At 55.3% G+C, this 17,833-nt stretch overlaps 1 protein-coding gene across 1 annotated transcript; it reads left to right on the top strand.

The window, feature by feature from the left end:
- Positions 1 to 788: 788 nt before the first annotated feature.
- SIGLEC15 (sialic acid binding Ig like lectin 15) lies at positions 789 to 17,833 on the top strand. Its single transcript, XM_040264564.1, has 6 exons — positions 789 to 972; positions 9,989 to 10,048; positions 10,483 to 10,866; positions 12,150 to 12,530; positions 13,643 to 13,673; positions 15,727 to 17,833. The coding sequence occupies exons 1-6, from the start codon at positions 921 to 923 to the stop codon at positions 15,806 to 15,808; spliced, it is 990 nt and encodes a 329-aa protein (XP_040120498.1). The 5' UTR covers positions 789 to 920; the 3' UTR covers positions 15,809 to 17,833.

Here is a 17,833-nt window from a genome sequence, read left to right as displayed (position 1 = left end):
ATGTTCTGATTGTTCTGACAAGGGCTGATTTGCTTAATGATTTTACTATTTCCCATTTATGCTGCTTGTCAGCAGCTGCTTGCTGCATGTAACCATTGTCAGTGAGGTTTACATTTTGGAGACGATTTTTTTCCTTCCATCAATAATAATCGCTTCAACACCTGTATAAAAGTAAAGTGAAAGTCACTCGATCTCATCTGACTCTTTGCTAGCCCATGGGTATAGTCCATGGAATTCTTCAGGCCAGAATACTGGCATGGGTAGCCTTTCCCTTCTCCAGGGGATCTTCCCAACCCAGGGATTGAACTCAGGTCTCCCAGATTGCAGGTGGATCCTTTACCAGCTGAGCCAGAAGGGAAGCCCAAGAATACTGGAGTGAGTAACCTATCCCTTCTCCAGTGGATCTTCCAGACCCAGGAATCAAACCAGGGTCTCCTGCATTGCAGGCAGGTTATTTACCAACTGAGCTATCCAGGAAGCTTCATCAAGATGAAACCTCTTCCTGGCACACTAAAAATGTGGGAAGGGGTAGAGAAAGAAAGAAGGAGGCAGAGAGAGGGCAAGAGGGAGAGAAAGAAGCAAGTATAAGAACAGTAGATTTGCCAAAGGGACAGCGGCCACAGAAAAGTGTCCTGTGTCTTCCGTATCCACTTCTCTGTTTCCCATCCTGGAAAATCATCCGAGTGGTTCCCCTCTTGGTTTTCCACATGACTAAACCCCACGGGTCTCAGTTAATCATGCTTGGGCCCGCCTGGCTGCCTCTCAGTTCCTCCGGCGCCTGCAGAGCCCTGCAGGGTGCAGACCCGGGCACACTGCCCACCCCTCCCACCTTCCTCCCCCCTCACACCCACGCCAAGGAGGGGTCCCACCAGGGACCTGGCTGAGTGTGGGGCCAGCCCGGGGTCTCCAGACCTCACAGCATGGAAGGGCCCTTCCGACTCCTGGCCTGCTTGGTGTGCACCGTCCCGATGGGTGAGTCTCCTACTCTTCCCTCCAGCGCGTTTTCAGAAGAGAATAGGTGCTCGTAAACTTGGAGGGATAGTCCTCTCCCTGCACTTAGGGCAGCTGGGTTGCCAGGGCCTCCGGGCCTGTGGGAAGAGAGAGCTGCACTTCGGGAGGCTGTGGTGACAGAAGCCGTAACTCTAAGTCCAGGCTTTGCCTTGGGTTCTGGGGACTTGAGGCAGTGCCGGGCTCCTCTGGGCTTCGGGGTCCCCAGCTGCGGAAAGGTCACCTACCCCACCCTCTGCTGTGAGGAGCCAGGGGGCATAATGGGCCAGCTCTGGGGAGGACAGGCTCTGGGCGGTGTGATCATCCAAGCGCTATGCATCTTAATGGGCTCCCCCGGGGAAAGCGGGGAAAGCACATAGCTGATTGGGGGTAGGGGTGGCAACTTCCTGTGGGCAGTAGGCAAATGATCGAGGGCACCCTTCTGCCCAGCAGGAACCCCAAGAAGGGAGTGGGAACTTTTACTGGCAGGCTTGAGCAACAGCGTCTCTTCACTCAAGGTGACTTAGCTCAAGGAGTTGGTGTCCCTGGAATCAGCATGTCTCAAAAAGTGGTCACAGATCATCTGCATCAGAATCCCAGGGGAGGCAAACCTCTGTTAAAATGCATATTCTTCAGCTCTGCTCTGCAGAATCAGAAAATGTCAGGAGCAGGGCCCAGGAGCCTGCATTTTCAACTATCTTCTTGGGTGATTCTGATGCAGGATTCAGTCGAGGGCCACTGGGATAAGTGACAAAGGCAATCCCCATGTCTCCACTGTCCAGGCCCCAGTCTTCTCCTCTACCCTACTCGGGCTGAGACATCCCTCTCGTGACATGTCCCTGGACTCAGCATCCAGGCCTCTCTGTGTACAGCCACTGGCCACTGATATCACGGTGCTCCAAGCTGTTAGTCAATCTTCCTTAGGTGGAGTCCTGTTTCCATGACTGGATCATAAACTCCCACTCCCGGGCCCCTCGGGCCTTTCTCTCTAGCTTTCAGCACTGAGCAGAGTCCTACTGGGGGCTGATTTGAATAGTAACAGCAAGTACCTCTTATTATGGGCTGGGCACTTTAAGTACTGGGCTTCCCTGTGGCTCAGCTGGTAAAGAATCCACCTGCAATACTGGAGACCTGTGTTGGGAAGATCCTTTGGAGAAGGGAAAGGCTACCCACACCAGTATTCTGGCCTGGAGAATTCCATCGACTATATAATCCGTGGGGTCACAGAGTCAGACACGACTGAGTGACTTTCAGTCATTCACTCACTTTAAGTATTAATAGTCATTCAAGTAAGCATCATAATCCCATGAGAAAGAAAATATTACATTCTCTTTTCACAAATGAAAACTGAGGCACAGAGGGGTTCAGTGAGTGGTGCAGGGTGACGCCGGGATTTGCTCTTGGGGATGTGTGCCTCAAGCTGGGGCCACGCCACCAGCTCCCATGCAGCACTGCCCAGCACTCCCACCCATAAAGCCCTGTGGTGGTGGCTGATAGGGGAGGGGCTTTCTTTGGCCAGGTTGACCCAATTCAGACATCTTTCTGGATGATTTAGGGTTGGATCCCACACAGAGGATGGGGCTGGAGGAAGTGACCCTCCCCAGGCCTGGGGGCAGACGGGAGAGTGGGTCAGAGAAGCACTGAAGCTTGGCTCTGCTATTTGCCAGCTGGATGGCTCTGGGCATGCTTAGTAACTTCAGTTATGTCTGACTGTTTGTGACCCTGCAGTCTGCCAGGCTCCTTGGTCCATTGGGATTCTCCAGGCAAGAACACTGGAGTGGGTTGCCATGCCCTCCACAAGGAGGTTTTCCAGACCAAGGGATGGAACCCACGTCTCTGGCGTCTCCTGCAGGGACAGGCGGTTCTTTACCACTAGCACTACCTGCAGGTTGCTTAACTTATCTGAGCCTCGTTGAACGGGGGTCCCCACCACTTCATGGGCGCTGTGAAGGAGAATCCGGTCATGAGTGGAAGGCCCCCAGCACAGATCTGGCGCTCATCAACTGGGCAGTTAAACAGCAGTGAAATGTTGCTCAAGTCAGATAGCTTCCAGGGCTGTTTTGTTTGGGATTTTTTTTTTTTTTTCCTCCTCCAAGAGTCAGCAACAATGAATCAGACAAAAAAGACAAAAAAAAAAGAAAACTTAGAGGAAGCATAAGCAGTCACATGCTGAAGTACAAAACCCAAACCACGAAAATGCTCCAGCTGTGTGTCACGGATCTTCAGGGAGGCTGGGCATCCGTGAGAACCGTGGCAACTGGCCCAGGGAGGGGACTCCCTCTTCTTGTGGCCGGTAGCTGCTTCCTGCTTGAAACCGGCAGGTCGTGAATTCTCGGGGGGCAGCATCTCGCTGCCTGAAACCCCTCTGGGGCTGTTCACCTGGGAGCCTCTCTGCGGGCTGGTGGGCCTGGAAGAGGCCAGAGCTCAAGCGGCCCGAGGGCAGGGAGACCCCAGGCCACAGTCCTGTCCTGTCACACCTCTGAGCGAGCATAGGACCCTGGGCTGGCCTTTGGCATGAGAGGAATCCATGCAGGAAACATCCCCCTCTCCCATTTTCTGGACCTTCTCCCTCATTCTGGCGCCCCCTACCTGCACCCGATGCCCTGGGGCAACCCCTCATCCCCTGAGGGCCCACACCACACACTCTCTTTTGTCTTTCCTTTCTGTCTCCCCACAGATCTGCTTTTAGAAAGCGGGCGATGTCAGGGGACATGAGAGGTGGTGGGAAGAGCGGTGGTCTGGGAGCTCCGGCCACCTGGTGACCTCAGACCTCTGTTGGTCCCCAAATCTCTGATGACTGGTGCAGTGACCACAGTGGTTGCCAACCTGAAGGACCATCGTGCTGGGCCTTTGATGGCAGCTCATTTCCTCTTCACCACAACCCCGCAAAGTGAAGACCCTTGTCCTTGTTTTCAGGGACGCTCAAGGAGGTCAGGGGACTTTGGGTGTCACAGAATGGATGAGACCTGGAGTCTCCCGAGGCCAGGCTTGCCCTCGACACTGCCTACACCTGTGTGCAGTGGGTGGTGAGCCTGAGGCAAAGCTTGGGACTCAGAGGAACTTACTTTGCTATAGCTCTAAACTCCTGCAGAAAAACAACTGGAAAGGCAAGACGATTCGCACAGTCACCCAAGGTCATGGGGGGTTTATTTGGGATGTGGGGAAAGGTCAGGGACTACTGTCATAGGCCCAGGAAGAAATGAAGATTGGATGAGCCAGGACACTTCCTCTGTCCCTGGTGGGTACTGTGGCCAGCAGCTGGGACCGAGAAGTCCTGCCCCCGGAGGAGGAGTGGGAGCACGGCAGGGACGGCTGGATCAGAACTCCCAAGAGCAACGCCGTGTGATGGACACTGGCCTCAGGGCAGGCTCCACTCAGCGCCCTGCATCTCCATCAGCCCAGCGAGAAGGTCCAGATCCACAACCACGCAGCCAGAGAGGCAAGGGTTAAAGGGGAAACAGGACAACCAAGGGCAGAGGGGAACAGTCAGGCCGCTCAATAGCTCACTTGTCCCTTTGCCTCCCCTGTCCCTGGAACCTGTGGGGTCTGCTTCTCAGTGGAAGATGGACTCCTGTTTCTGCTCCCTCCTCTCCCCTCTGGTCTCCCCGCTTTTCTCACTTTTTCTCCGCTGATGACCTGTCTGGACTGCTACGTGCAGGCCCAGAAGGCAGAGTTATTGAGAACAAACTGCAGGGCAGGAAGGAATCGGAAAAGTGAGAATGGGGTGTTCAGGTTCTGCAGACGTCTCTATCGCCGAGTCCCTGTCGCACCCTGGCACCCCTGGCACAGGGCTTTGGAAGCTGATACTCAGTGCTGCAGCCCCCAACCTCTCTCAGTGAGCCTCATCACCATGGGGAGACGGGAGCAACTCAGAAAGCTTAGTAAGTGGCTGTGCGGGACCATGAAACATGGGCGCCTCTTTCTAAGTAGCTGAATTTGCTGGATAGCTTGTTTTATAACACCTAAAGTCTCTCAATTAATTTTCAACTGCCTTATTTCTAAAATGCTTACTAGACATCTTCGTCATTTTTATCAAGATATCATTTTCCGACATAGACTTTTAGATTTATAAGTCTCCTTAGCAAACATCTACAGACGTCATTTCACAGATGAGCCTGCTGAAGCCAGAGCTACGAGGATTCACCTAAAGTCACAAAGTCACGGCCAGTCTAGCCAGGGCCATAGCCCCAGACAGAGCCTGAGACCCCATCTGAGGGACACATCTCTCATGGAAATGAACCCTTCCAAGGTGACTCAGGTCACGGCTGTGAGCATCTGTTCCACCAGCCTGCTGCGGGGAGTGATGCCTCAATGCGCTCTGCACTCACTCAACCTCTGAAGGTCCCATTTGTGCTGCACTTTGATCATTTCCATCCTGAGTCATCGCATTATTTTTCCCGAACCCTCCTCCCTGACAGAAAGCTGATTATCATCCCTAGCTGCTTTCAGTGGACCTACAAACAGAAGTCACTTTCTAGCTTTGCAATCTGTTATTTCCCTAGGCTGGGAAGCTAATTAAACAAACTTGTTAGAATTGTAAGTAAACGAAAAACAAACAGTGGCTGAGCCAGTCTGCAAACACACTGAGGAGGCAACTGATTGGTATGGTAACTGCATCCCCAACACCCAGCACAGGCTTAAGCACCTGACAGACCTTCAATAAGCTTCTATTGTGTGAAAAAATACAGGAATCTCAGGTGAGCTAAGGGCAAGGCCCGTGCTATTGCATGCCTAAGGTGTCAAGTTGAGCCTCAGCTAGTGCAGTGTCTGGGGCCGAAACAATCCCCCCACGGCATCGCTCGCGTTTTCTGCCCAGAGTCCTCCTTCCGCACCACTGGAAAGCACTGCCCCCTGCTCCCTCCTGGTCCCAGTCTGTCTGCAGAGCTAGTGAAGGAGGGAACTAACATCGCTGAGCGTTCGCTGAGTGACAGCTCTGTCCAGGTGGCCTTCATGGGTGACTTCATTCCATCCTCAATCTTATAAGGAAAGTACCATGTTCCCCATTTTGCATCAGAGGAACCTGGAGACTTGGGACATTAAGCAACAGACACCACCCAAAGATCTCCCTGTAAGTGGATTGGCCTAGGTGCCAGAGACAGACTGGGTCCTCCAGACAAGTGAGAATGTCATCTGCCTTCATCTATACCAAAGCAGGAGTGCTCTTCACCACACCCCATGGCCCACCATTGAGGGGAGGCATTTTGGGCAGTACGAAGAATTCAGGCCTCCTGTTGACACTCGGAAGTTGACAGAGATGAGGCAGAGAGAGTAGAGACCCTCCCTATAAAAGAAGCTGTGGTTCCAGCTCAGAGGCCATCCCTGCCCTGTCCTAAGAGATACAGAAGCTTCGAGAAGGAATGGTAAATGTCATGGGAATTGGGGAGCTTGGATTCCTGCCAAAGCACATGCACTTGCTCCCTGGGTAGTTCCTGCCAGGACTTCCCTCACCTCAAGTCCCCTGGGTGGACTCATCCAGTGAGTCTCTGTGCCGCCTCTTGGAAGCCCACACAGTAGCTAAACTGTCACACCTCGTGAAAGGGCCTCTGTGTGCCCTCTCTCCTCCTAGGGCAGAACTCACCCAAGAGGGAAGGGCCCTGGCCAATCACACGCCAGTATGCTCTCAACCCAGACTGCCATCCTCAGGCAGACAGAGTCCAGGGACATGACCCACCTGTAGTCAAAATTCAGCCTCTGTACACCGGTGTCGGATTTAAGTCTTGGGGACAGAGTTTGGGGTGAAGTGGAAAGAAAGAGCTTTATTACTTTGCCAGGCAAAGGGCTAATGCCCTCAACACTGCCTTTTGGACACTGGGAAGAACGTGGGCCTCCTGGTGACATAAACTGTGTGTCCTGCCCAGGAAGGGTAGTGAGGGGTTATATAATATTCAAGGAGAAGGGTGTGATGGGCTCACGGACATTCTTCTGATTAGTTGCTGGTGACATAATTGGGAGTCAACATCATCATCTGGTTTCAGTTAGTCTGGGGTCTATGTGCTTGTGGGCTGCATACAGTTAACTTCTTCTACCTGGTGGGAGTTTCAGTATCTGCAAAACAGCTAAAGGACATGCACAGAATATCATCTATAGCCCTTGTGCAAGTGTGTTAAATCGCTCAGTCATGTCCAACTCTTTGCAACTGCATGGAATGTAGCCTGTCAGGCTCCTCGGTCCATGGGATTCTCCAGGCAAGAATACTGGAGTGGGTTGCCATGCCCTCCTCTAGGAGATCTTCCAGACCCAGAGATCGAACCCGCGTTTCTTCCGTCTCCTGCATTGGCCGGCAAGATCTTTACCGCTAGCACCACCTAGGAAGCCCCATGGTCCTTGAGGAAGAACTAAAGGTCCTTGACTCTTTATTGGCTAAAGTACTATTGTTTTGTCTTGCTTGCTTGTTTCCCTTTCTTTTTGCATTTTCCCTTCTCTGATGAAGTTTATTCTTTGTCTAAGGTTTTTCTGCAGACAAAAGGCAGGTGGAAGACATGGGTGGGACTCTATCCTGCGGAGACCTCATAGGTTCCTGCTCAGTAACACTTTGAGGCGAAGACTTGGCTCTGCCTGGTTGGTCAAGTGACCTGGCTGAGTCTCTAGACTCTCTGAGCCTCAGATCTCCCTCTCCAAAGGGGGGCCAATAACAGCCCATGCATGAATTGCTGCGCTTATGAAATAAGGTTCGAAATGTCTCCCCCCAAACCCCCAGAGCACATGTACTCTGGCCCCCTTATCCTCTCACATCTGCGCCCTCTATACTGATGTCTGTACTCCATTTCGCCCTCTGCCTAGAATGCCTGCAGCCTACTTCAAACCCCACTCCTTTCCCAAGGCTCTTCCAAGGTGGCAGCTCCTTTCTCGTGGGGCCTCCAATCAACCCCCTCCACCCACCTTTCCTGCCAACCTGAGCTCCCTCCCTTCTGCTCTCTCACAGCGATTCAAGTCAACATCAGCTACTATGTGGCAGGTGTATGTTGGGCTACAGCCACACAAATACGACCCCCACCCATGGTCCCTGCCCTCCAGGAGACCCTGGGTGCCTGGACAAAAGTTGCAGTTGAGTTCTGGGGCATGGAGAAAGGGGCACCAGACCCAGGCTTGGGGCTCAAGGAAAGTCTCCCACTATAAGATGACTCAGAGAGATCTGGGGACAAGTAGGAGGGAGCTGGTGAGTGAAAGGGCCCCATCCTACGTTCAGAGACATCACTGTTCGTGTCCCTCCTGGCAAGCTTTAGTGTAACTATGAGTTCACACACCTGCCACCCTTTCCGAGCTGTGAGCGCCAATAGGCTGATAAATTATTCTCTTGTTCTTTGTAGCCCCAGCTCTGGTCCCAGTGCCTGGCTTTGAGAGGGGATGTGTCCAGAGCAACATCAAACAATCAATGGGAAATCGATGCCTGGCTCCATGATGCTTGTGAGAGGCGGGAGGTCAGAGGAGGCTGAGGTCACAGAGGGTGGGAGCACAGCGAAACTGAGGCAGGGGCTGAGCCTCGAGATTGGGAGATGCTTTCTGCAGCTGGAAGTACTGAATGAACAAGCAAACCTTCAAAAAGTTTTCTCAGATTTGGAACTAGGCCCTCTGATTATCAACTGGGCATACAAGCTCTTACTAGGAATGGATGAGGAACCTGGCTGGGGTTCAAAAGTGTATTTCCACTTGTCCAGAAGAAAGGAGATTTGGCTTAGAAACAGACTATTTGGGGGGAAAAAAAAGTTGTGGTTTTATTTCACTGCAAGCTCGGTGCAATCCCAAAGTGAGGTTTTATGTGAGACATAGTTCATACAACCCAATTTGTACCCCACTCTGCCTGGCCCAGCACATGTGGAGGCCCAGGGGTCAGGACACTGCACTTCAGGGAGAGTACCAAGCGGCCAGTGAGGATGGAGAGGGGCAGGTGAAGGGCTGGGACATCTGCCAGAGAAGACAAGGCTTATGGGTCCAGGAGAGCCATGATGGGATCTGGAGAGGGCCATCACGGGGAGGTGGAGGAGAAGGCTCCAGACAGCAACAGTGGTCATGTGAGGGGCAGGAGACATTGGTTCTGGGAATGTTGCTCTCCTTGGATAAGGCCTGAGTTTCTATGCCCTTAATGCACTTAAGTGCAGCAGAGGAATCAGGCAGTCCTGAGTCTGAATGCCCAGGAGGAGTGCCCTGTCCTGTAGATTATTCATAGATGGGATGGGTTCCCTGGAGGATGGTCTACCAGCTGTGAGCTGAGGGGATTCCCGCCCAAGATACAAGTTGGGCTACTGCCAAGAGCAAAGAGCACTGGACTTGGAGTCACGTGATGCGATGTATGTGAAAGAACTTGGCAAACTGCAAAGCCCTTTGGAAATACAGGGCCTGCTATATTATTCCCTGCAGAGATCCCTGCACCCAGGCACCAGCAGCTCAGCCTGCCCCCGTTCCTTGAGGAGGTACCCCTTGGTCTGATCCTCCCAGCACTGACACCCATCAGCCCACCTGTTCACCCCTCTCCCAAAGAAGCACACACCTGCAACAGAGGCAGTGAGTGATCTCCAGCCCTCCCTAAGCTGCAGCAGAGTGCAGCTTGCAGACCTTAGCTCAACCACACTTCGGAGGCCCACGACATGGGAGGTGAGGAAACCTGAGCCCAAAAGCACTAGTGCAAAGCGAGGAGGCAGCGTGAAGGTCTGCCCCTCTTGGTCTCTCAGCTCCTTGTCTGGACACTGGCCTATTGGAAAGCCTACTTGGGTGAAACTGGAGTACAGAGGAACCTCAGTCACCAACTCAATGCATCAGCTTCAAAACATACCACCCCCTCCCAAGGCCTCTGTTGCCCCTTTGTAAATAGGAACGTAGCTCTCCTTGGATAGGGCCCGAGTTTCTATGCCCTTAGTGCATTAGAGTGCAGCAGAGGAGTCAGGCAGTCCGGAGTCTGAACGTGAGCTTTGCCTCATCCCAGCTGTGTGACCTCGGGCAATTACTCAACCTCTCTGTGCCCTGGTTTATTAACATGTAACCTGGGGCTAACTCTTCTTACCTCTAGGATCACTTGTGAGGACTAAAGGAGACACCACTGGGAACTTGCTCAACACAGAGATGAACAGTAAGTGCTTTTACTATTATCATCATCAGGTGGGGGGTTGGGGTGGAGAAATCTTATGGACACACTGTAACCACAGGATCCCCGGGGTTTTCTGAAGCAGGGCAGGTTTGATGGGGAAGAGGTTGGGAACAGTGGGCCCCTCGGTGAGGTGGGACCGTCCTGGGTGAAGCAAACAGTCCCAGGGAAGCGGGGATGGGAAGAGCGGAGCGGGAGGGGCAGGGGAAGATCCAGGCACCTAGAAAGTCACGGGAGTCAAGGTCTTGGGAGATGCCTCTGGAGTCCTGGGGTGGGTTTCCAGACCGCCCCCCACCCCACCCCAGCAACTCGCGAGGGGAGGAGGGCGCTTCCTGCGCCCCGGGATTTTCCAGGCCCCTCGGGATGCGGGTAGGGTGGACGCACGCACCCGCGCTGCCCGCCCGCCCGCCTGCCCGCAGGTGCGCCCGCGCAGCGCTGGTCCATGCAGGTGCCGGCCGAGGTGAGCGCGACGGCGGGCGAGGCCGCGGTGCTGCCCTGCACCTTCACGCACCCGCACCGCCACTACGACGGGCCGCTCACGGCCATCTGGCGCGCGGGCGAGCCGTTCGCCGGCCCGCAGGTGTTCCGCTGCGCCGCGGCGCGCGGCAGCGAGCTGTGCCAGACGGCACTCAGCCTGCACGGCCGCTTCCGGCTGCTCGGCAACCCGCGCCGCAACGACCTGTCGCTGCGCATCGAGCGCCTGGCGCTGGCCGACGACGGCCGCTACTTCTGCCGCGTCGAGTTCGCGGGCGACGTCCACGACCGCTACGAGAGCCGCCAGGGCGTCCGGCTCCGTGTGACCGGTGAGCGCGCCGCCCGACTTCGCTCGCCGCGTCCCGCGGGGCTCTTGGTGCGGGGTCTGGGCTGGGATCCGAGGGCTTACAACGGGCACATCCCTTCCTCTAGAGCAGGGTGCTCTCACACCTGGAAGGGCCACAAGCCCCCAGGTAACTGGTTCAAAGGCCGCGGAATCCTAGCCCCGAGACGGGCTGGGTGGAGCCTGGGAAGGGTGCTGCAATGAAGCTCGTAGTGAGTGAGTGTGCCCCAACAGTCCTGAGACTAGCGGGGAGAAAAACGAGGAACCAGGGCTGCGGTGGGCCGTGGGCACTGAAGGGGCACAGGGAGCTCACCACGTGCCCAGCAGTTCGCTAGACCCTGAGGTTTAAGGATGGGGGACCCGGATCCTAGAAAGGTGATTCTCAAGCCTGGCTAGCTCTGGAATGACTTAAGGAGCTTTAAAAAAAAAAAAAATTACATATATATATATATTCAAGACCCCCCGCTGTGGGGGACCCAGGCGTTCTGGGTTTAGTCTGGCTCTGCCGAGAGCCACTCATGTGCCCTTGGGCTGGCTGGGCAGCCTCTCTGACCGCATTTCAGTTTCCTCGGACTTGTCCGCCTCAGTCTCACGGATTTGGTGAATCCGTCTCCACTGGAGATGTCAGTGAGGCTGTCTGGGGAGTGCCCTTGAAATCCCTCCAGCCGACCGCCCCCACCCCCACGCCCTTATCGTGCGGCTGCCTGCGTGCGTGCTGTCGCTTCAGTCGCCTCCCACTCTTTGCGACCCCGACCCACCTCTGTCCATGGGATTCTCCAGGGAAGAATACTGAGTGGGTTACCATTCCATTCTCCAGGGGATCTACCGGACCCAGGGATCGAACCCGCGTCTCTTAGGTCTCCTGCTTGCACACGTGGGTTCTTTGCCACTAGCGCCACCTGGGGAGCCCCAGGCGTGCGCTATCACGTAGTAATGACGTTTAGAAAGCACTTGCCCAGGCACCGCACATGAATTAACTTGTCAGATCTTCCCCAGAACCTCATAAAATAAGTGATCCCCTCTTTACACGTGAAGAAACATCCCACAGAGCGATGAAATAACTTGCCAAAGGCCACACCTGTTCTGGGAACCCAGACGCCCTGGCGCTCCGAGCGCCTCTCCCTTCCTCTCATATCCTATCCCCGCTCCCTCCTCCAACTCTCTCCGCGAAGGGGACAGGGAGGGCTGCCCCTTGCCATTTCCTTTGCCCGCCGCTGCTCTGACCGCGCTCTGCTTTCTCCCGGGTCCTCCTTCGGCCGCCGCCCGCAGCCGCCCCGCGGATCGTCAACATCTCTGTGCTGCCAGGCCCGGGGCACGCCTTCCACGCGCTCTGCACCGCTGAAGGGGAGCCACCGCCCGCCCTCGCCTGGTCCGGCCCGGCCCTGGGCAACGGCTCTGCCGCCACGCGGAGCCCGGGTCATGATCAAGGCCACCAGGTGACCGCCGAGCTACCCGCGCTGGCCCACGACGGCCGCTACACTTGTACGGCCTCCAACAGCCTGGGCCGCGCCGAAGCCAGCGTCTACTTGTTTCGTTTCCACGGCGCCTCCGGGCCCTCAGCGACTGCCCTCCTGCTCGGCGCGCTTGGCCTCAAGGCGCTGCTGCTGCTCAGCGTTCTGGGCGTTAGGGCCGCTGCCCGTCATCGCCTAGGTGGGTGTGACCCTGGGCCAGGATGGGTGCTGAGGGCAAGTGGGGTCTCCTCCAGGCTGACCACCTGGCCTGACCCAACTGGAACTTCATTTATGTACCTGTTCGTCTCCTTCTCCCTGGTCAAGCCCAGGAGGTACCGGCCAGCGTGAGCCAATTTTACCATCAGGAAGCTGAGGCCAGAGAGGTTAGGGAACTTGCCTCCAGCCTACAGTCACAGAGATACACTCACCCTTTTGCCAAGTGCCCCATAAATGACTCATCCCAAAGGGCCCTGACCACACACAGGCTTTCCCAAATAGCACCATTTCATTCATTAGGTTGCAACAGCATTCCGAGCACCAACTACATGCTGCATAGGGGCTAGAAATACACAGAAATGAATATGACATGGTGCCCTGCCCTTGAATGGGATGCTGAGAAGTAAGCAGATAATTGCAGTCTGCAGAGAGAAGTGCGGTCAACCCAGGTACTGCAGAGGCCCAGAGGCCTCTCTCTGATGGGGCGTTGGGACAGGAGCCAGGTGGCAAGGCTGTGCACAGTAAAGGGATCCTAAACCAAAAGCTGTAAGCAGCTGGGAGCTGGGAGAACAAGGAGCTAGCAATGTTCCTAGCAGAGGGAACAGCACCTATGCAAGCGTGGAAGCTTGAACTAGCAAGCTGTCTTCAGAGAGTCGTGGCCACCCCTCCCTACTCTCACTGAGCTGGATGAGAGATTTGCTCTGTGCCCCAGAGAAGGGGCTTCCCAGAGCCTCTCAGCTCACCCAGGTGAGTAGCACCAACCTCACACTCTCAAGGGATGAAATCCAAAATTTACCAGTTGCCTTGGCTGCCATCTTTGCTGTAGCCATGCTGGCTTTCTCGCAGGGTCTTCAAACCCACCAAGAATTCTGTGCTTCAGGGGCCTCAGAAAAGCAGGTCTCCCTGCTAGGTGTGCTCCTCACTCCCCGTCTTCCTAGGTAACTGTCATCTTTCAGGTCACTCCTTCACATTCTGCTGGCTAGCTCGTCTCCCGCCAGACCACTCTCTCGCAGCGGGGTGGGATGGGCAGCAGGGCTTGTAGGCCAGAGGCCACCACACAGATTCATGCCTCCTCTCTCTCTGTCCCTCACACAGAGCACCCAGTCACCCCGGACGCTCCGCCAAGGTAAGCGAGCTAGCCCACCCCCACCTCGCCCCTCTCTGGTTCCCACTGGCAAAGGGGAGCAAGCTTCTCAGGCAGAGCAGCGCAAGAAGAAACAATGGACAACAGGTCGGGGCGGGGGTTCTAGCCCTTCTCAGTGTCAAGGCTCTCCCTGCTGCCCCCTGAAGCTCCCGCTCCTTCAGTCCGCCAAGGCTGACCAGCAAGACCAGGCCATGCTGACCTGCTTCCGCACTCCTGTCCCACCACGTTCCCAGCACTGACTTTGGGCCTCGCACTGGCCTGTCTCCCAGGCCAGCTGCTTGGTGTCCATGCTGTTGAAGGTCATTTTTCTGTGCCTTCCTTATCTCTGCACCTAGAGGCATCCCTGAAGGTGGTGTTTTTCCTCTCGTAGTGTGCAGGGTTCTAGAACAGATCCCCACAAAAGCTACCATAAGGCAATCATTGTCTCAGACACCCTGCTGAATGAAGGCTTTGCAAGCAAAATGTCAGTAGAGGTACTGAGGGCTTGGTTGAGAGCCCACAGACCTAAAAGTTAGGAAGTATGGACCTTACCTCTTCTTGGTGTGTCCAAGTAAAGGCCCATATTGTAGAACAAATGCTGTCTGGGATGCTTGGGGGAGGCAGGAAGCTGGTGACAGCCTCCTAGGACCCCTTAGACAAGCCTAGGCACTCCTATAGCTCCGCTCCACTTGGGCCTGGGGGCTGGGAGAGCCGCATTGCCAGTCCAGAACCCTCTCTGCAGATGTCCACTTAGCAGTCCCCCACATTTTAGAATACCTGCGCAAAGTCCCTTTTCTTAACTAACTTACTATTGCACCAGGGCACCTAAATCAGAAAGCTGACCATTGCTCAAAATATCTGTTGATCCCTATCATGTACTGGGCACTGTTTTGGATGCTAAAAGTAAAGCAAAAATCCTCCATCTCAGAGAACTCACACTTGAATGTGGAGAATTTTAATAAATACCTAAACAAGAGATCTTAAATTATACAATAAGATCTGTGGGGGGGGGGGGAATGGACAAGGCGATAGAGCAAAGCCCCAGGAGAGGGAGGTGCCACTGGGTTGTGGCTGCTTCAGACCCGTCATCCTGTCTGAGGACACCGAGAGATGGGAGGCAGGCACCCATATGGGCAGGTAAGGGTGCTAGGGGCAACTGGGAGGCAAAGGCTCAGGCATGACCCAGGGAGGGGGCAGGGAAGGCAGGCAGGCTACGGGATTTACCCTGAGTGTGATGGGAAGTCGGTGAGTGGTTTAAGTAGGCGAATGGCCCCATCTGAACAGGAGTGGAGGCAGGAGACCTGGGAGGGCTGTCGATTGGGACTGCGGCTGGCCGGGTTGCTTGGCTGAAGGTGGCAGCAGAGAGGGTGGGGAGATGGGCAGACGGAGGCAGGGCTGGCCGGAGGCCTGCTGGGCAGCACAAGCAAAGATGGGGCACACAGAGGCAGGGTAGACAGAGGCCTGCTGGGCAGCATGAGCAAAGATGGGGCGCACAGAGGCAGGGCAGACAGAAGCCTGCTGGGCAGCACGAGCAAAGATGGGGCACACAGAGGCAGAGCAGACAGAGGCCTGCTGGGCAGCATGAGCAAAGGAGGGAGCCAGCAGTTCTGGAGGTGAAACCCTGGTGCTGCAACCCTGGTGCCGCTTACAGAGCTGAAGACGGGGAGAGAAGAGGGGTGGTGGAGAGCCCCAAGTGGGCATGTAGGCATGTAGGGCATGGGGGATGTAGGCCTGAGAGGCCCAGGAGGATGTCCTGGAAGTCAGGAAAGCATCTGGCGCTCAGGAGGCCTGGCCTGGAGGTGTGTTTTGAAGCCACAGATGATAACCCTTTGAGAAGACAGAGACTGATCTGGGACACTGTCGCTTGGGTGTCCCTTCCCTGGTCTGCAAGTTCTGCTGCTGCCCAGCCTCCAACCTTTGCTTGGTCTCCAGGCCCTGTTGGACATAGGCCCTTGATGCCCATCTCATCCCCACTTCCACCCTTTCCTGGGCTGAGGTTTGGGCAGTCAGAGACCTCTCCTGTTTGGGAGGTTAGCCAACTTTCTCCTGTCCACAGGCCCCAGGCTCAGGAGTCCAATTATGAGAATTTGAACCAGATGAGCCCCCGGGGCCCACCAGCAGCTGTGTGTTCACCATGAGGAGCCTATTGGCCACCCGCATCCACTGGTCACCACGACGAACAAAGGCCAACAGGAGGCTTGGCTGGGACAGCCCTTCCTGGCTCCTGGGCGCTTTGACAGCCCCAGCCTGGCAACACCCCGAAGAGGTCAGGACCGTGCTCACAGAGGCTCAGAGGTCTCCTGTGTGGACTTCTGTCTTCGAGCCCCAGCAATATTTCTCTCTAGGGGGCAGCAGTTTGAAAGTGTGTGTATGTGTGTGTGCACGTGTGTGCACAGGAACCCAAGTGTGACCCTTCTGGAAAGCTCTTTTCACCTTTTCCTACTTAGAACAGAGCAAAGCAGGCAGGACACTGGTCAGATGGGTCTCCAGGCCCTGGCTCCATCTGGGTTCTGTTGCTGACTTGCTATGGGGGCCAAGGCACTTTTTTGCTTCTCTGTTGAACTTGTCCACTATCAAACACGGACAGTATCATTCTTCCCTCCCAGCTTAGGGGCTATCAGGGTCTGAGCACAAAGTGGTGTGGAAGGGCTTTGGGCAGTACAGGGCAGTCCACAGGTGTGAGCAGGGTTACAGGCCCCTCCTTGCAGAGCCGCCTTGGACAAGCGTAGCTGCCGCCCCGGCCCTGCTGAGAGTGAGGAGCCCAGAGAGCAAGCCCAGGGCTGGGCCATGCCACCCTGCAGTCCCAGGAACGTCGAATCAGCAATGAGGAGTCCAGTGTTCCTGCACCCTGAGGTGTCCTCTGCGACTGTCCCACTCTGCCCACCTCTCACCCCATCAGCTGCTCTGCCCTGCCTTCAGCTGGAACCTCTGGGAAGAGGAAACAAATCACCCATCACCTCAAAGCATCTGAAAAGTCACTGTCCTTAAGGACCATAAGCTGGGAAATGTGAGGACCAGTCTGGGCCACAGGGGGTCCGTGGGTAAAGCAGCCGCAGCTCTGACCTGCCTCCGCCTGCTTCTTCCCTGGATGTGCACCGGCCAGAAGTCCCAGGAGTTTCCCACCTGCCTGAGTGCTGCCAGGCTGCCTCTGGGCCACGGCCTTCCATCCTCACACTGGATCGTTTTAGCTCCTGCAGTCCTTGGGGACAGGTTAGGGGCGGGGGGGAGGCGTGCTTGGGACTGGACAAGCTAGCAAGAGAAAAGGGCCACAGAGATTGGGGATGCAAGAGGCAATGGGAACACACTTTATTTCCTCCAGAACTTTTCCAGAAGCTGCAGTGGTAGCTGGGGTCCTTTCTGATGCTTTCTGCAGAGACGGCACAAAGGCTGAAGGGTCTTCACAAGTTAACAAGCAGGGCGGGGGGTTAGGAGTTTCCTCCCCTCCTCCTGGAGCCATCGCCAGAGTGAAAGGGTAATGGTGGCTCACGGTTAACTCAGGATCTATTGGGAGCCTGTCTGACTTGCTCAGAGGTCAGAGGAGGTGGCATCCATACCTCGCTGGGCAGGTATATTTTGGGACACCTCCACGGAGAGTCCCGTGTCATCAGGGAAGGACACGGGGTGGTGTGTCTGTCTTAGAGCATCTGCGTGGTCTTTGAGGCTAGTTTCACAGCCAAGAAAAACGTGATAGGAATTGTATCATATGCCTTGTTTTGTGCTAGCAGTTGGGCCAGTGTTTGGGGATATAGACGTGAGTAAGGCCGGGCTAGGTCATGCTGCATTAACAAACCCCAGTCACAGTGACTAGAACAGTTAGGTTTCTTCTCTTCAAAGCTGCCTGCTTGGCACAGATCATCAAGAGGCTGTGTGCATTTTACTTACTCAGGGACCCAGGCTCCCAGGGGCCCACCCTCTCTAATGTGCATTGCTGGGTTGGATCAAAAGAAAGCTCCAGAAGGTCTTCCACTTGGGATCATAGTTCATTGGCCAGAACTAGCCAGTGGGAAGGTCCAGGAGACTTCCAAGGGCTGGGCAATGGGACCCTTCACCATACCTAGAAGGAAGGAAGCTGGAGCCTTTGGGAACAGCCCTGAAAATTTCACAGGGGCACTGTCTAGGTGTTCTCATGCTAGTGAGCAACACAGACCAGTAAGTGGGAATCA

This window comes from Oryx dammah, unplaced genomic scaffold (assembly GCF_014754425.2).
Source record: "Oryx dammah isolate SB20612 unplaced genomic scaffold, SCBI_Odam_1.1 HiC_scaffold_22, whole genome shotgun sequence".
NCBI classification, from domain to species: domain Eukaryota; kingdom Metazoa; phylum Chordata; class Mammalia; order Artiodactyla; family Bovidae; genus Oryx; species Oryx dammah.
The sequence above is the reverse complement of the archived record's forward strand: the minus strand, read 5'-3'. Positions and strand labels throughout refer to the sequence as shown.